This window comes from Panulirus ornatus, chromosome 16 (genome assembly GCF_036320965.1).
Source record: "Panulirus ornatus isolate Po-2019 chromosome 16, ASM3632096v1, whole genome shotgun sequence".
NCBI classification, from domain to species: Eukaryota; Metazoa; Arthropoda; class Malacostraca; order Decapoda; family Palinuridae; genus Panulirus; species Panulirus ornatus.
Genome location: NC_092239.1, coordinates 174,988 through 191,987, shown reverse-complemented (window position 1 = coordinate 191,987; position 17,000 = coordinate 174,988). Strand labels below are relative to the sequence as shown.

The 17,000-nt window shown below is 40.0% G+C and overlaps 1 protein-coding gene across 7 annotated transcripts in view; it reads right to left on the bottom strand.

Annotated features, from left to right (window-relative positions):
- LOC139754005 (uncharacterized) overlaps positions 1-17,000 on the bottom strand; it is a 117,551-nt gene that overhangs the window by 85,716 nt on the left and 14,835 nt on the right. For all 7 annotated transcript variants that reach the window (XM_071670963.1, XM_071670965.1, XM_071670966.1 and 4 more), the window contains one exon: positions 7,534-7,739. In XM_071670963.1, coding sequence (XP_071527064.1) covers positions 7,534-7,739 — 206 coding nt within the window. The remainder of the gene's footprint in view (positions 1-7,533; positions 7,740-17,000) is intronic.

The following is a 17,000-nucleotide window of genomic DNA, read 5'->3' as shown; positions in this document are numbered from 1 at the left end:
GGAACCATGGAAGCGGAAGTGGATCATAGGGTGGGGGAGGGGGCGAAAATTCTGGGAGCCTTGAAGAATGTGTGGAAGTCGAGAACATTATCTCGGAAAGCAAAAATGGGTATGTTTGAAGGAATAGTGGTTCCAACAATGTTGTATGGTTGTGAGGCTTGGGCTATGGATAGAGTTGTGCGCAGGAGGATGGATGTGCTGGAAATGAGATGTTTGAGGACAATGTGTGGTGTGAGGTGGTTTGATCGAGTAAGTAACGTAAGGGTAAGAGAGATGTGTGGAAATAAAAAGAGCGTGGTTGAGAGAGCAGAAGAGGGTGTTTTGAAATGGTTTGGGCACATGGAGAGAATGAGTGAGGAAAGATTGACCAAGAGAATACATGTGTCGGAGGTGGAGGGAACGAGGAGAAGAGGGAGACCAAATTCGAGGTGGAAAGATGGAGTGAAAAAGATTTTGTGTGATCGGGGCCTGAACATGCAGGAGGGTGAAAGGAGGGCAAGGAATAGAGTGAATTGGAGCGATGTGGTATACCAGGGTTGATGTGCTGTCAGTGGATTGAATCAAGGCATGTGAAGCGTCTGGGGTAAACCATGGAAAGCTGTGTAGGTATGTATATTTGCATGTGTGGACGTATGTATATACATGTGTATGGGGGTGGGTTGGGCCATTTCTTTCGTCTGTTTCCTTGCGCTACCTCGCAAACGCGGGAGACAGCGACAGAGCAAAAAATATATATATATATATATATATATATATATATATATATATATATATATATATATATATATATATATATACTTTTTTTTTTTATAATTTATCGCTGTCTCCCGCGTTTGCGAGGTAGCGCAAGGAAACAGACGAAAGAAATGGCCCAACCCCCCCCATACACATGTATATACATACGTCCACACACGCAAATATACATACCTACACAGCTTTCCATGGTTTACCCCAGATGCTTCACATGCCTTGATTCAATCCACTGACAGCACGTCAACCCCGGTATACCACATCGCTCCAATTCACTCTATTCCTTGCCCTCCTTTCACCCTCCTGCATGTTCAGGCCCCGATCACACAAAATCTTTTTCACTCCATCTTTCCACCTCCAATTTGGTCTCCCTCTTCTCCTTGCTCCCTCCACCTCCGACACATATATCCTCTTGGTCAATCTTTCCTCACTCATCCTCTCCATGTGCCCAAACCACTTCAAAACACCCTCTTCTGCTCTCTCAACCACGCTCTTTTTATTTCCACACATCTCTCTTACCCTTACGTTACTCACTCGATCAAACCACCTCACACCACACATTGTCCTCAAACATCTCATTTCCAGCACATCCATCCTCCTGCGCACAACTCTATCCATAGCCCACGCCTCGCAACCATACAACATTGTTGGAACCACTATTCCTTCAAACATACCCATTTTTGCTTTCCGAGATAATGTTCTCGACTTCCAAACATTCTTCAAGGCCCCCAGAATTTTCACCCCCTCCCCCACCCTATGATCCACTTCCGCTTCCATGGTTCCATCCGCTGCCAGATCCACTCCCAGATATCTAAAACACTTCACTTCCTCCAGTTTTTCTCCATTCAAACTCACCTCCCAATTGACTTGACCCTCAACCCTACTGTACCTAATAACCTTGCTCTTATTCACATTTACTCTTAACTTTCTTCTTCCACACACTTTACCAAACTCAGTCACCAGCTTCTGCAGTTTCTCACATGAATCAGCCACCAGCGCTGTATCATCAGCGAACAACAACTGACTCACTTCCCAAGCTCTCTCATCCACAACAGACTTCATACTTGCCCCTCTTTCCAAAACTCTTGCATTTACCTCCCTAACAACCCCATCCATAAACAAATTAAACAACCATGGAGACATCACACACTCCTGCCGCAAACCTACATTCACTGAGAACCAATCACTTTCCTCTCTTCCTACACGTACACATGCCTTACATCCTCGATAAAAACTTTTCACTGCTTCTAACAACTTGCCTCCCACACCATATATTCTTAATACCTTCCACAGAGCATCTCTATCAACTCTATCATATGCCTTCTCCAGATCCATAAATGCTACATACAAATCCATTTGCTTTTCTAAGTATTTCTCACATACATTCTTCAAAGCAAACACCTGATCCACACATCCTCTACCACTTCTGAAACCACACTGCTCTTCCCCAATCTGATGCTCTGTACATGCCTTCACCCTCTCAATCAATACCCTCCCATACAATTTGCCAGGAATACTCAACAAACTTATACCTCTGTAATTTGAGCACTCACTCTTATCCCCTTTGCCTTTGTACAATGGCACTATGCACGCATTCCGCCAATCCTCAGGCACCTCACCATGAGTCATACATACATTAAATAACCTTACCAACCAGTCAACAATACAGTCACCCCCTTTTTTAATAAATTCCACTGCAATACCATCCAAACCTGCTGCCTTGCCGGCTTTCATCTACCGCAAAGCTTTTACTACCTCTTCTCTATTTACCAAATCATTTTCCCTAACCCTCGCACTTTGCACACCACCTCGACCAAAACACCCTATATCTGCCACTCTATCATCAAACACACTCAACAAACCTTCAAAATACTCACTCCATCTCCTTCTCACATCACCACTACTTGTTATCACCTCCCCATTTGCGCCCTTCACTGAAGTTCCCATTTGCTCCCTTGTCTTACGCACTTTATTTACCTCCTTCCAGAACATCTTTTTATTCTCCCTAAAATTTAATGATACTCTCTCACCCCAACTCTCATTTGCCCTTTTTTTCATATATGTATATACATATATATATATATATATATATATATATATATATATATATATATATATCCCTGGGGATAGGGGATTAAGAATACTTCCCACGTATTCCCTGCGTGTCGTAGAAGGCGACTAAAAGGGGAGGGAGCGGGGGGCTGGAAATCCTCCCCTCTCGTTTTTTTTTAATTTTCCAAAAGAAGGAACAGAGAATTGGGCCAGGTGAGGGTATTCCCTCAAAGGCCCAGTCCTCTGTTCTTAATGCTACCTCGCTAACGCGGGAAATGGCGAATAGTTTAAAAGAAAGAAAAAAAAGATATGTATATATGTATATATTTATTTATTTATTCTATTTATTTTGCTTTGTTGCTGTCTCCAGCGTTAGCGAGGTAGCGCAAGGAAACAGACGAAAGAATGGCCCAACCCGCCCACATACACATGTATATACATACATGTCCACACACGCACAATATACATACCTATACATCTCAATGTACACATATATGTACACACAGACATATAGATATATACACATGTACATAATTCATAGTCTGCCTCTATTTGTTCCCATCGCCACCTTGCCACACATGGAATAACAACCCCCTCCCCTTCATGTGTGCGAGGTAGCGCTAGGAAAAACACAGAAGGCCCCATTCGTTCACACTCAGTCTCTAGTTGTCATGTAATAATGCACCGAAACCACAGCTCCCTTTCCACATCTAGGCCCCACACACTTTGCATGGTATACCCCAGACGCTTCACATGCCCTGGTTCAATCCATTGACAGCATGTCGACCCCGGTATACCACATCGTTCCAATTCACTCTATTCCTTGCATGCCTTTCACCCTCCTGCATGTTCAGGCCCCGATAACTCAAAATCTTTTTCACTCCATCTTTCCTTCTAAAATTTGGTCTCCCACTTCTCCTCGTTCCCTCCACCTCCGACACATATATCCTCTTGGTCAATCTTTCCCTACTCATTCTCTCCATGTGACCAAACCATTTCAAAACACCCTCTTCTGCTCTCTCAACCACACTCTTTTTATTTCCACACATCTCTCTCACCCTTACATTACTTACTCGATCAAACCACCTCACACAACATATTGTCCTCAAACATCTCATTTCCAGCACATCCACCCTCCTGCGCACAACTCTATCCATAGCCCACACCTCGCAGCCATACAACATTGTTGGAACCACTATTCCTTCAAACATACCCATTTTTGCGTTTCGAGATAATGTTCTCGACTTCCAAACATTCTTCAAGGCTCCCAGAATTTTTGCCCCCTCCCCCACCCTATGATTCACTTCCGCTTCCATGGTTCCATCCGCTGCCAGATCCACTCCCAGATATCTAAAACATTTCACTTCCTCCAGTTTTTCTCCATTCAAACTTACCTCCGAATTGACTTGACCCTCAACCCTACTGTACCTAATAACCTTGCTCTTATTCACATTTACTCTTAACTTTCTTCTTTCACACACTTTACCAAACTCAGTCACCAGCTTCTGCAGTTTCTTACAGGAATCAGCCACCAGGTTTGTGGCAGGGGTGTGTGATGTCTCCATGGTTGTTTAATTTGTTTATGGATGGGGATGTTAGGGAGGTGAATGCAAGAGTTTTGGAAAGAGGGGCAAGTATGAAGTCTGTTGTGGATGAGAGAGCTTGGGAAGTGAGTCAGTTGTTGTTCGCTGATGATACAGCGCTGGTGGCTGATTCATGTGAGAAACTGCAGAAGCTGGTGACTGAGTTTGGTAAAGTGTGTGAAAGAAGAAAGTTAAGAGTAAATGTGAATAAGAGCAAGGTTATTAGGTACAGTAGGGTTGAGGGTCAAGTCAAATGGGAGGTAAGTTTGAATGGAGAAAAACTGGAGGAAGTAAAGCGTTTTAGATATCTGGGAGTGGATCTGGCAGCGGATGGAACCATGGAAGCGGAAGTGGATCATAGTGTGGGGGAGGGGGCGAAAATCCTGGGAGCCTTGAAGAATGTGTGGAAGTCGAGAACATTATCTCGGAAAGAAAAAATGGGTATGTTTGAAGGAATAGTTGTTCCAACAATGTTGTATGGTTGCGAGACGTGGGCTATGGATAGAGTTGTGCGCAGGAGGATGGATGTGCCGGAAATGAGATGTTTGAGGACAATGTGTGATGTGAGGTGGTTTGATCGAGTAAGTAACGTAAGGGTAAGAGAGATGTGTGGAAATAAAAAGAGCGTGGTTGAGAGAGCAGAAGAGGGTGTTTTGAAATGGTTTGGGCACATGGAGAGAATGAGTGAGGAAAGATTGACCAAGAGGATATATGTGTCGGAGGTGGAGGGAACGAGGAGAAGTGGGAGACCAAATTGGAGGTGGAAAGATGGAGTGAAAAAGATTTTGTGTGATCGGGGCCTGAACATGCAGGAGGGTGAAAGGAGGGCAAGGAATAGAGTGAATTGGATCGACGTGGTATACACTGTGGCATAGTACAAGTGGGTCAAGTTTTTAATTAAGCCTGGTAAAGTTGATTAGTCTGACTGTTTCTGACTTAATTCGGTCAAGTAAGGATACAGAGACAGAACCACCCCAGATATAATAGCAGGGCTCCATAAAAAGATGGATAAATCCTTTGCATAAAGAGAGCAACTATTACAAAAAGAAATTTCCAAATATACACAGACTCCCCAGTTTCCTGGAGGCAGACTTGGCTATTTCCATAATGTGAGATTTCCAAGATAATGTGAATGTTCCAGTAATGATAAGTATGTTCATTGGGTCGAGGTGGATTTACAGATCTGACAAAGGAAAAAAAATTGTGAGGAGTTTTTGAGAGAGATGGGCAGAAATTAGGTTTTGGAGGTATAAATCAACCAGATTTTGTCTGGTATCATAATTAACAAAGTTGCTGGGATAAGCTAGACACTTTATATATGCCCAATCTTGGAAGAGAAATGAGTGAGTGATAACCTGATCCCAACTTTTGAGATTTTAAAACAGATCAATGATGCAGACAGTGAAAAGTTCTTCGAGAAATGTAGGGAAAGACCAACCAAAGAACACAACATAAAATCAAGCAACTAAAAATCATGTAAGGAAGTACTTTTATAGTATACGAGTGGTGGATATAAGGAACAAAATGACTAAGGTCATGGTTAATGCAGAGAGCATACAAAAACTGAAAAAGTTGTATGATAGAAAATGTTCAAAAGATGGGGCCTAACGAGTGTAAAACTCCCTCCCCATAGGGTAAAATAGGTAAGCAAAAGTAGGTAATCACACACACACACACACACACACACACACGGGCCTTTGTGGTGTAGTGGTTAGCATTACTCAGCATAAGTAAGCAAAGGGTCGGACCTCAAAGGTTCAAACCCCGGGAGTGGCAGTCAACCTACTAACAACAGATGTCAATAAATGGATGCCTAATTCAGGCTGGAGCGGGACCATGTGCAAACTTACATAGAAGATATGATACATATATACAAGATTTGGAAAGGGGTTAACAAATGTGTAAAACTCTTTCCCCATAACACACAAATTGTACTCTCACACACACACCAACACATACTCCTTTTAAAAGATCCTTGCTTGCTTGTCCTAACTGCCATATCATTGCTGTTTACCTCTCCAATTCTTCTATAATCAGTCAATTCCATGTGACATGCAGCACAAAGTGCCTTACAATTACCAATACAAAAGAGATAGTATGGGAAAGACATGTACTTCTGCCTAAGAATAACCACAATTCTAATTCTAGTTATACTGCCATTTTTTCAAATTGAAAGAAAATTGATGCTAGTCTTCTCTGAGAGCTCAAGTAAACTTCAGGTAATAATATTTTGTTAACTAAACAAATTTTGCAGACAAGCTGAAGGCTAGAAGTGCTATACAAATGGCATGGCTGGAAGTGCTATATAAAGAGGCAATCAACAAAATGCATTGCATAAAATGCTCAATAATCAACATTTCAAGATACATTCCAGATGTAACTTAACATCAGCAAATCAAAAATCCATGCAAATGATTTACAGTAAAACATTCATTTAATACATCTTCAATAATGCAGCCAAGCATTTCACACAATTCACAACATGTATTCTCTTAGTAGTTAAAGCAGTTCACTTGTACTATACATGGTCTAAATGCACCAAACAAGGGGCACTATCAAAAAAGATTTTTAAAGTGATATTAATACATATATCTGTAAAACTTGCACTGGTGCAATAAGCTGTTAAGCAAATGATCCCCTACTGCATTAGGCATCCTTTCCTCTTCCCTAGATATCAGTAAAAACCAATGCCAGAACACCCTGACTAATTTTGTGTGTAGCTCACAGCAATATGCACAATAAGGGCAAATTTGTATATATAAGCAAGGAGCAACATCAAAATAAAAATAATGGTACTGAATCCTAAGGTTTTGTTAAACTAATTACAATAAGAAACATCTTCAAATCTGTACCTAAAAATAAAAAGCTAAAACAGCAGATAACTATGATCTACAGTTTAAACTACGGCGTTAGTTTTCTGAATTCACCCACGGGTGTAAGATACTGATTGTGAGAGACTTTTATTATTTACTGCTATACTATTAGTCAAATTAAACAAAGTTTCAATTAGCCCTGCATCCACAGGGTATCAAATTTTTTTTTTGCATGCACTTATTCTTAAATCTTTCACACAAAATCCTTCCACTAAATTTCTCAGTAATGACTAATATCATCTCTTTATTCATATCATACATAGTACACCACCTACCTTGTAATTCTGCAGTGAACCAGCTGAAGCAGCTGCAGCAGTGGCTTGAGTGACATATGGGGAATACTGGGGTGGGATACCAGGAGGACCAGCAACAACTGGATGGTTCAAACTCTCCACATAAGATGGTGGAGCAGTTGGGGTGATCATCTGTGCATAGCTAACACCTGGTGCTGCAGCCCCATAAGGGGAAGCAGGTGGTGGTCCTGTTATAAAGGAGAGATACATAACTAAAGTTCCCATGCTTACAAGGATTCAAGAAAACATCAGGGTTCTCAATTACTTATACTACAGTAATGTGTTCTTTCAAGCTAAGTGATGAAATGTAAGTTATTATACCTCTGTCACCCATTCCTTCCAGGAACATTTCATCCAAGGAGTGGCCATGGCAAAAGAGTCTCCAATTACCCCCGTCCTTATATGCCTTACTTGCATACATCATTCCACGCATTCTTCCACCATTTCTCTCCCTCCAGTATTCTTCTGCTCTATTTCCCAATGTCACAGGTGGTCTTCCTCTCACACCAACCTCTTTAATTGTACTATCAAACACAGGTGGTCTTCCTCTCACACCAACCTCTTTAATTGTACTATCAAACAATCTCGTTGTAAACTTCCAGTCTTGAATTCTTTCCACATACCCAAACCACCTCAAAGTATTACACTTCACCCATTCCACCACTCCACAATTCAATCCCTTTGCATACCCTGCCATACCACACCTCTCACATACCCCTTCATTTCTTTCTCCATTCCATCCAGTAACACCACATACTCTTCTCAAATAGCTTATTTCCACAGCCTGGATTCTTGACCTTAGTGAGTCATTCCATGTTCAATGTTTTGGCTGCAGAGGTCAGGGTTGGAAGGACTATTCTGTCCTGTCCCCTAATCCTCTCTTCACTTCCATACTTACACCCCTACCCTTCATTATTCTATTGGAGGGGCAAGTATGAAATCTGTAGGGAATGAAAGGGCCTGGAAAGCGAGTCAGTTGTTATCCACCGATGATACAGCTCTAGAGGGTGATTTGAGTGAGAAACTGCAGACGCTGGTGACCAAGTCTGGAAAAGTGTGTGAAATGAGAAAGTTGAGAGCAAATTGAATAAGAGCAAGGTTATTAGGTTCAGTATGGTTGAGAGACAAGTTAATTGGGATGTAAGTCTGAATGGAGAAAAATTGGAGGAAGTTAAGTGTTTTAGATATCTGGGATTGGAATTAGCAGCAAATGGAACCACAGAAGCTGAAGCAAGTCACAGGGTGGGGAAGTGGGCAAAAGGTTCTGATAGCGATGAAGAATGTATGGAAGGAGAGAATGGTATCTCGGAGAGCAAAAATGAGTACGTTTCAAGGAACAGTAGTTCCAACAATGTTATACGGTTGTGAGGCATGGGCTATAGATAGGGTCGTACAGAGGAGGGTAGATGAGTTGGAAATGAAATGTTTGAGGACATATGTGGTGTGAGGTGGTTTGATTGAATAAATAATGAAAGGGCAAAAGAGTTGTGTGGAAATAAAAAGAGTGAGGCTGAGATCAGAAGAGGGTGTGTTGAAATGGTTTAGACATATGGAGAGAATGAGTGAAGAAAGATTGACAAAGAAGTAATATGTCAGAGGTGGAGGGAACAAGGAGAAGCAGGAGACCAAACTGGAGGTAGAAGGATGGAGTGAAACAGATTGAGCGATCAAGGTCTGAACATACAGGAGGGTGAGAGGCATGCAAGGAATAGAGTGAATTGGAATGATGTGGTATACTGGGGTAGACGTGCTGTCACTGGATTGAACCAGGGCCTGTGGGGCCTGGATGTGGATATGGAGCTGTGGTTTCAGTGCATTACACATGACAGCTAAAGACTGAGTGTGAACAAAAGTGGCCTTTTTGTCTGCATTCGTGGCACTACCAAACTTAAGCAGTGGGCAGTGATGCTGTTTCATGTGGGCTAGGTGGTGCCAGGCATAGATGAAGGCAAGCAAGTATGAATACATACATGTGTATATATGTAAATGTCTGTGTATGTGTATGTATTAAGTGATTAAGTATTATAATAATAATAATAATAATAATAATAATAATAATAATAATAATAAAAAACTGCTCTTCCTTATCCCTCTTTCCATATCACCAAACTCACCAAGACAGCTCCTAAATACTTAAATTATCTTGCCTCTTCCAGTCTCTCCCCAAACCAATATCCAAACTACAGCTTAGTACACTTTCTGCTTTCACTCTATGTGGTTTTACAAACTCTATACTTCCAGGGTTTCCTTGCAAACACCATTACTTTACTTTTACTTGTATTCGCGTTTAATCCCCTATGCTTACTATCTATCTATTCTGGCCCCCATTCCCTCAATGAAATCCTATCAGGGGGTGGTCATGGCAAGAGTCTTCACTTATCCCAGTCCTTACATGCCTCCCTCATATACACCATTCCATGCATTCATCCACTATTTCTCTCCCTCCAGTATTCCTCCACCCTAACTGCCCATGTTACAGGTGGTCTTCCACTCACACCAACCCCTTTAATTGTACTATCATACACTCTCCTTGTAAACTCCCAGTCTTGCTTTCTTTCCATATGCCCAAACCACTTCACTCATTTTCCACAATTCATTCTGCATTCCCTGCCACACCAAATCTCTCATAAACCCTTTCATGTCTTTCTTCATTCCATGTAGTGACCACATGCTCTTCTCAAATAGCTCATTTCCACGACCTGGATTCTTAACTTCTGTAACTCATTCCACGTACATGCTTCAGCTGCATAGGTCAGGGTTGGGAGGACTATGCTGTCCCTTAATCTTCTCTTCACTTCCACTCTTACACCTCTACCCTTCATTATTTTGCTGCCCTTATCACACTTACCCAAGACAGCTCCTACATACTTTAATTCCCTGACTTCCAGTCTTATTCTTCCCAAATCCCAAAGAACAATTTAGTACACTTCTTTCACTCTAAATTGTTTTATAAAATCTAACCTTTCACCTTCTTTACTTTCAAACACCATTACTTTCGTTGTATTTGCATTTACCTTCAACAGCCTACACTTACATTTTAAAACAGTAGCAGCACCTCCTAACCTCATCGGTTATGATACTGCCACAGCGCAAAGCTGTATGCTTACACCTTAAGTAAGTTAGTAAGACACTGAAAAAGCTAGTCATTGTCACATGTTCTTACACTAATTCACCATTCTTAGCTTGCAGGAGCCACTTAAAGGAAGTGTTAGAAGATACAAAGTATTTCAACTTCTTTAGATTCTCTTTCTCATACTCAGAATCTGCATCTATGCTTATTTTCCAATGGAAATTTCACAAATTTTAAACCAAGATTATTCTGATCAAAGTAATTCTTCACATTTTTGCAATGATTATACATCTTTTTCTTAGTAAGAATGAAGGGATTCTCAACTAAAATAGTATCACACTCATGCTATTTTCATTTCACTATTGAATGAATGCAGAATAATTGAGGAGCAGGAGGGTTTTAAGAGAGTTGAGCAAAGGTTTCGGTGTATACACGGGTGTGAAGCAGAGCTGTGTAATATCAACATGACTTTTTACACACATAAGAAAAGGGAAAGGGGTAGCAGAGATGAAGTGTGGTGGTGAGGTATGTTGGCTAGTGACAAGCCTGATTGTGAATGATACTGTGTTGTTTGCTGAGAATGGGAAGGAGCTGCAAAACTTTGTAAGTGTATTTTACAAAGTATGTGTAAGTGATTCAAGATAATTCTGAGTGAAATTAAAGTAATGGTGTTTGAAAAGAAACATGTAGTGGAAAGTATAGATTCTGCAAAGCCCTAGAGAGTAAAAAAAAGGGTACTAAACTGTGTTATAGATTTTTTTTTTTTTTTTTTTCAAACTATTCGCCATTTCCCGCGTTAGCGAGGTAGCGTTAAGAACAGAGAACTGGGCCACTGAGGGAATATCCTCACCTGGCCCCCTTCTCTGTTCCTTCTTTTGGAAAATTAAAAAAAAAAAATTGAGAGGGGAGGATTTCCAGCCCCCCGCTCCCTTCCCTTTTAGTCGCCTTCTACGACACGCAGGGAATACGTGGGAAGTATTCTTTCTCCCCTATCCCCAGGGATATAAAGGGATATAAATGTTATAGATATAAAGGGAAAAATGGAAAACAGAATTTAAGTATCTATGGGTTATCTTGGGTAAGTTTGGTGATATCAAATGAAAGATAAGGGAGAAAGCAGTACAGGCTAGAGGAGTCAATGGGTATCCTACACAAAATAATTAGGATCAGAGGTGAAAGTAGGATAGCTGAGAAAGGATCAAGGGACAGCATAGTCCTCCCAAACCTGACCTAAGCAGCCAAAACATGATCAAGGAATGAGACACAAGAGGTAAAGAATCCTGGCTGTGGAAATGATCTATTTGAGAGAAGCATTTGGTATGAATGAATGGAATAAAGAAAGAAATGAAGGGGTGTATGAGAGATCTGGTATGGCAGGGAATGAACTGGGGAGTGGCAGGGTGGGTGAAACATAATTAAGTTGGTTTGGGCATGTGGAAAGAATGCAAGACAAGGAGTTTAGGAGGAGACAGTAAAACAGTATGACTAAAGGGATTTGTGTGAGAGGAACACAATCTGCAAAACAGGAGAGCACAGTGGAAGAGTTCTATATAGAAAGAACTGGTGGAAGAATACATGGAATGGCATATGCAAAGGAGGCATGAAAGGACAAGGATAAGTGGAGGATCATTTATTGTGGCCATTCCCTTAATTGGAGTTCCAAGAGGAATTGGGCATCAGAGATATAGATGGATAGGTAGACTAGTACTACAAGGTTGAAATTTATAAATTTTCAAATTTATAAATTTTTCAAACATCTTCAGATCTAATAAGACAACCGTCACACATTTCTATTGGCGTGTTACATTACACAAACATAAGCTTATCTATTCCAAAGAAATATAAATCAAAATCATGGTACCAATTTCATAATACTAATAATAAAAGGATAACTCAGTGGAAGAAGAAGACACTTTACAGAAAATTTACCTTTTGGACTATTTCCTTTCAAGCTCTAAGGATGAATTTAAGATCACACAGCAATTCAAGACAACTTTTCAAATTTCTAAGGCCTGAATTTCTAACTATAAGAAAATCAAACATTCAGAATATTGCAAACCCACATGAATCTAAATACCTGTATAGTAGCACATCCAAAATCTTAAGTATCTGTATAGTAACACACACTAAGACTCATTTCTGAGATCAGATGTACATTTCCTGGAAATATATGCAACTTATAAAGATATGAACTTTATACTCTTAAAACCAACAAAGCTATTCATCACTCTTCAGTTTCAAAACCATTCAAAATACCCAAAATAGGCATTTTCACTTGAGTTTCAAGGGCACTTTACATTTGCTTTTCAAATTTCTTAATAAGAATGAACACAATGAAATCCCACAAACTTGTAAATCTCTCTCACTCCCTTCCTAAAAAGCAAAGAGCAACAACATGGTCCTGATCTGGTTCCCCAACTGCACTCACATTTCATTAAAATTCCAAATAATTAATTTCATACCCCTACTGCAATTGCACACTTCATCACCGAGTTTCATTAAACTGTAAATATCATATGGCCCATCTCCACCTTCCAGTTTCTAAACTGTCATCGAACTGAGCAGAAAGATAAGATTTTTATGTTTCCTCAACCTCATTCGTGAATCCCCCCAAGGAAGCACCTGCTTGATGACTCTATTATTAATTTCAGTGTCAAAAATACCTCTCCTAACAATGCTCTCTAATATAACTATTCCAACCTCCAGAACAGGACCCTCTCAGCATCACAATCAACCAAACCAACCAAGTAGTCATGCACCTCAGCCTCACTTCCAACCCTCTACCATTCCTACTGTCAAGAGTAAACCCTAAGCCCCACTAAGACCATCCAATCCACCAAGCTTCTCAGCTAAGACCATCCAATCCACCAAGCTTCTCAGCATCACTCACAATAATGAATTATGCTGTAAGATGGACATCGGCATTATCATCAAATTTTCCAGTTATCATCTCTACATTATTCTGATTCAAGATATTTGGACTCCCCATGCCAAATTAAAGTTCATATGAGCATAACTAGCTTTCATGCTTCCCAAACTCAACTATGCATGGCTTTCCTCACTATACATCAGACAAAAAGGGCTAATAAAGGTGCAGAAAAGGGGCAAGCAATCCACAGTCCTTCTTAAATAAACTATCAAGAGGCACTACACATGGATCTCCCAGCTATCTTTCCAACACCAAGACCACATCTGCAAGCAATCCACAGTCCTTCTTAAATCAACTATCAAGAGGCACTACACATGGATCTCCCAGCTATCTTTCCATCACCAAGACTACATCTGCCAGTTCGGAAGAAGCTACTGCACCACACTCATCATTCCTGCCACCTAAACCACAATGAACCCATCCAACATTCAACAATCCACTTAAAGAATAGTCTCACCTCAACCTTATTAACCAGATAACTGCCAACCCTAATATTTGATTCGAGACTGTCTGTTTAACCTTAAATCTCTTGTTACACAAATTTGTCATTACTGTAGACTTTTCCTCAGGCTGCTTTAATTCATTAAACCATTATTACTAATTATGATCATTATAATCATTGCAGTATCATTTCTACTAAAATTATACCAGGGAAATAGGGAAGAAAGAATACTTCCCGCACATTCCTGGCAAGCCAATGAAGGCAAGTAATAGGGGCAGGAGCAGGGGCTGGAACCCTTCCATCCTTGTATTTCAATTTCTAAAACATGGAAAAAAAAAAAAAAAAAAAAAAAAGGAACCAAGCAAGGAGTGGTCATCCTCCTCAAAAACTTAGGCTTGAGTGTCTATATAAGTGCTGATGTAACCAAGGGCAGAAGAAGACAGAGATAAGTAATCATGCTCAACGAAAGGAACCTGGATGTTCCAGCTTCATGTGAAACAAAGATAAAGGGGAAGGGGAATTATTGGTTTGGTAATATCTTATGTGTAAAGTCATGAATTAATGTGAAAGAAAGAGCTAAGGACAGGTAACACTTCTGCTGATGGTGTTGTGGTAACATGTAAAATAGTGAAAGGAAGTGAGTCCTGGACTGATGTGGGTAAAATCAAAGTGGATTAAGAGAGATGCTATCATTAGTGCCTAAGCATCTGAAAGGGAGAAGAGGAAGAGATATGAGTGTTTTGGGAAGAGTTGAATGAATGTGTTGGCAGTTTTGATGCAAGGGACTGGTGATCAAACAGGAGTAATTTGAACATAAGTGGGTAATGTAGCAGTTGAGAGTATTACTGTGGTAAGCATGGGGTAGTCTGTGATGTGAACAACAATGCTGAAGAGATTATGTGAGTGAAAAAGGACTGGTAGTTGGGAAAACGTGATTCAAAGAGAGGGATATACAAAAGTATATGTAGATGAGCTGGGTACATGGAAAGCATGAGTGATCAGATTATGTAATAATTGATCGACATGCAATCTTGAGACTCCTGGATGTGAGTGTGCTGTGAGGAGAAGCTGGTGGGATGTCTCATCATTCCTCGGTGGAGATGAGGTTGAAGATTAGCAAAGGCTTTTGGAAAAGAGAAAATTATACAAGCCAGAACAGGGTGGTGAAAGTGAGTGAACTTGAAAAAGATGCTTGTGTGAAGAAATACTAGTGCCCAGTCAGTACTTGCTGGGAAGGAATAAGAATAACTGGGAGATGTACAAGAGACTATGGCAGAAGGTCAAGAGGAGAATGCAGGGGCTGAAATAGAGGACAATAAGAGTTGGGGTGAGCAAGTATCAATAAAACTCCAGTGAAAAGGAGAACAGCAACAGACTACTGGGTCCTTAAAAGGCTGCTTCTAGTAGTGGAAGAGAAGAAACTTATGGATTAATGTGTTAGGAATAGAAAGGAACAAATCTTCCAAAGAGGACAACCTGTAAACTTATAGTATAGCTAAGGAGGTGCAAACAATGTCATTTGTGGATTTGAAGAAACTATCTATCAAGCCTATAATTAAATATATTCATGATACTGCTTCCAACTTCTCTAATTGGTAAATCATTCTATACGTTAACAATCCAGTTGAATGTAAAGCACTTCACCTCATTTGAGGTAAAATGTTTACTTACAAGTTTATATCCAATACAACAAGTGATATCAGATGAATCTATCTAACCATAAGTAGCTTGTTATGTTGAGATTATGGAAGCATTTAATGTTTTTGAATATCTGCATTAGATCATCTCTTAAAATTCTCTTTTATAAGCTAATAAATTCAATTCATTTAACTGGCTCTCACAGGATTTGTTTCTCAGGCCAGGAATAATCTTGGCAGCTCACATCTGTATTTCATTCATTCTATTTTTTCCTCAAGTAGGGCGACCAAAACTGAGCACAATATTCATGATGGGGACTCACCAGTATGTCATGATGAGTGAGGATAACTTCTTGAAACAAATTCAGAAGCTCTATCTATGACTTTAAGAATTTTGTTCCTTTTTACTGCTTCTGTGCACTGCTTTCTTGGCTTTACGTCACCACAGACTATTACACTCAAATCCTTTTTCTCCTTCACCTTTTGTAGCTCAAAATTCATATGTTGTAATTTGCCTTTTCATTTCTACTACAGATATGGAAACTTTGCACTTAGCTATATCAAAATTCATTTATCACCAGTTTGCACAGTCCATCAATTTGTGCATGTTAGTTTAAAGCTGCAGAAGTTCAGCTTCGGTCTCAGATCTATTTCCCAACTTAAGAACCGTCCACAAATTTAGATATGATGCAAAGCAGCCATTATCAGTTTCATTAACAATTGTATGTAAGTTGGATAACCAGTCCCAAACCTGATCCCTGTGACACACCACTTGTTATATTTAACCATTCAGAGGCCTGACCATTAATCACTATTCTTTGTTTTCAGCATGTTTGCCAATTTCCTAACCATCAAAGTACAACCCCATGAATATGATGACAACTTTTGTTAGAAACCTTTGATGAGAAACTTTATCAAATGCTTTTTTGAAAATCTAAACAGATGACTTCAATGGCATTACTTTCATTATACATGTTGATTATTTCATAAAAGAAATCAAGCAGATTTGTAGGACAAGCAATAGCAGAGAAAACCGTGCTGAGAATTGTTTATTATGTACTTACTGGTCCTGTACATGGTTCAATCTTAAACCCAATGATGGTTTTCATTAGTTTAACAAACACAGATGTTTAGCTAATTGGACAATAATTTCTGGGCTAAGATTCAATACCTTTTTTGAGCACCAGTGCCATACTGGCAAACTTCCATTCCTTTGGAATATATCCCATTGCAAGTGACTTGTTAAAAAAGTGCAGCCAATGGTTTAACTACCTCATTGTTTGCCTCTTTCAGTGGCAACAGATAAAACTTATCTTGGCCTGCTGTTTTATTTACTCTTATTCCAATTAGCGCTAATAGCATATCTTCAAC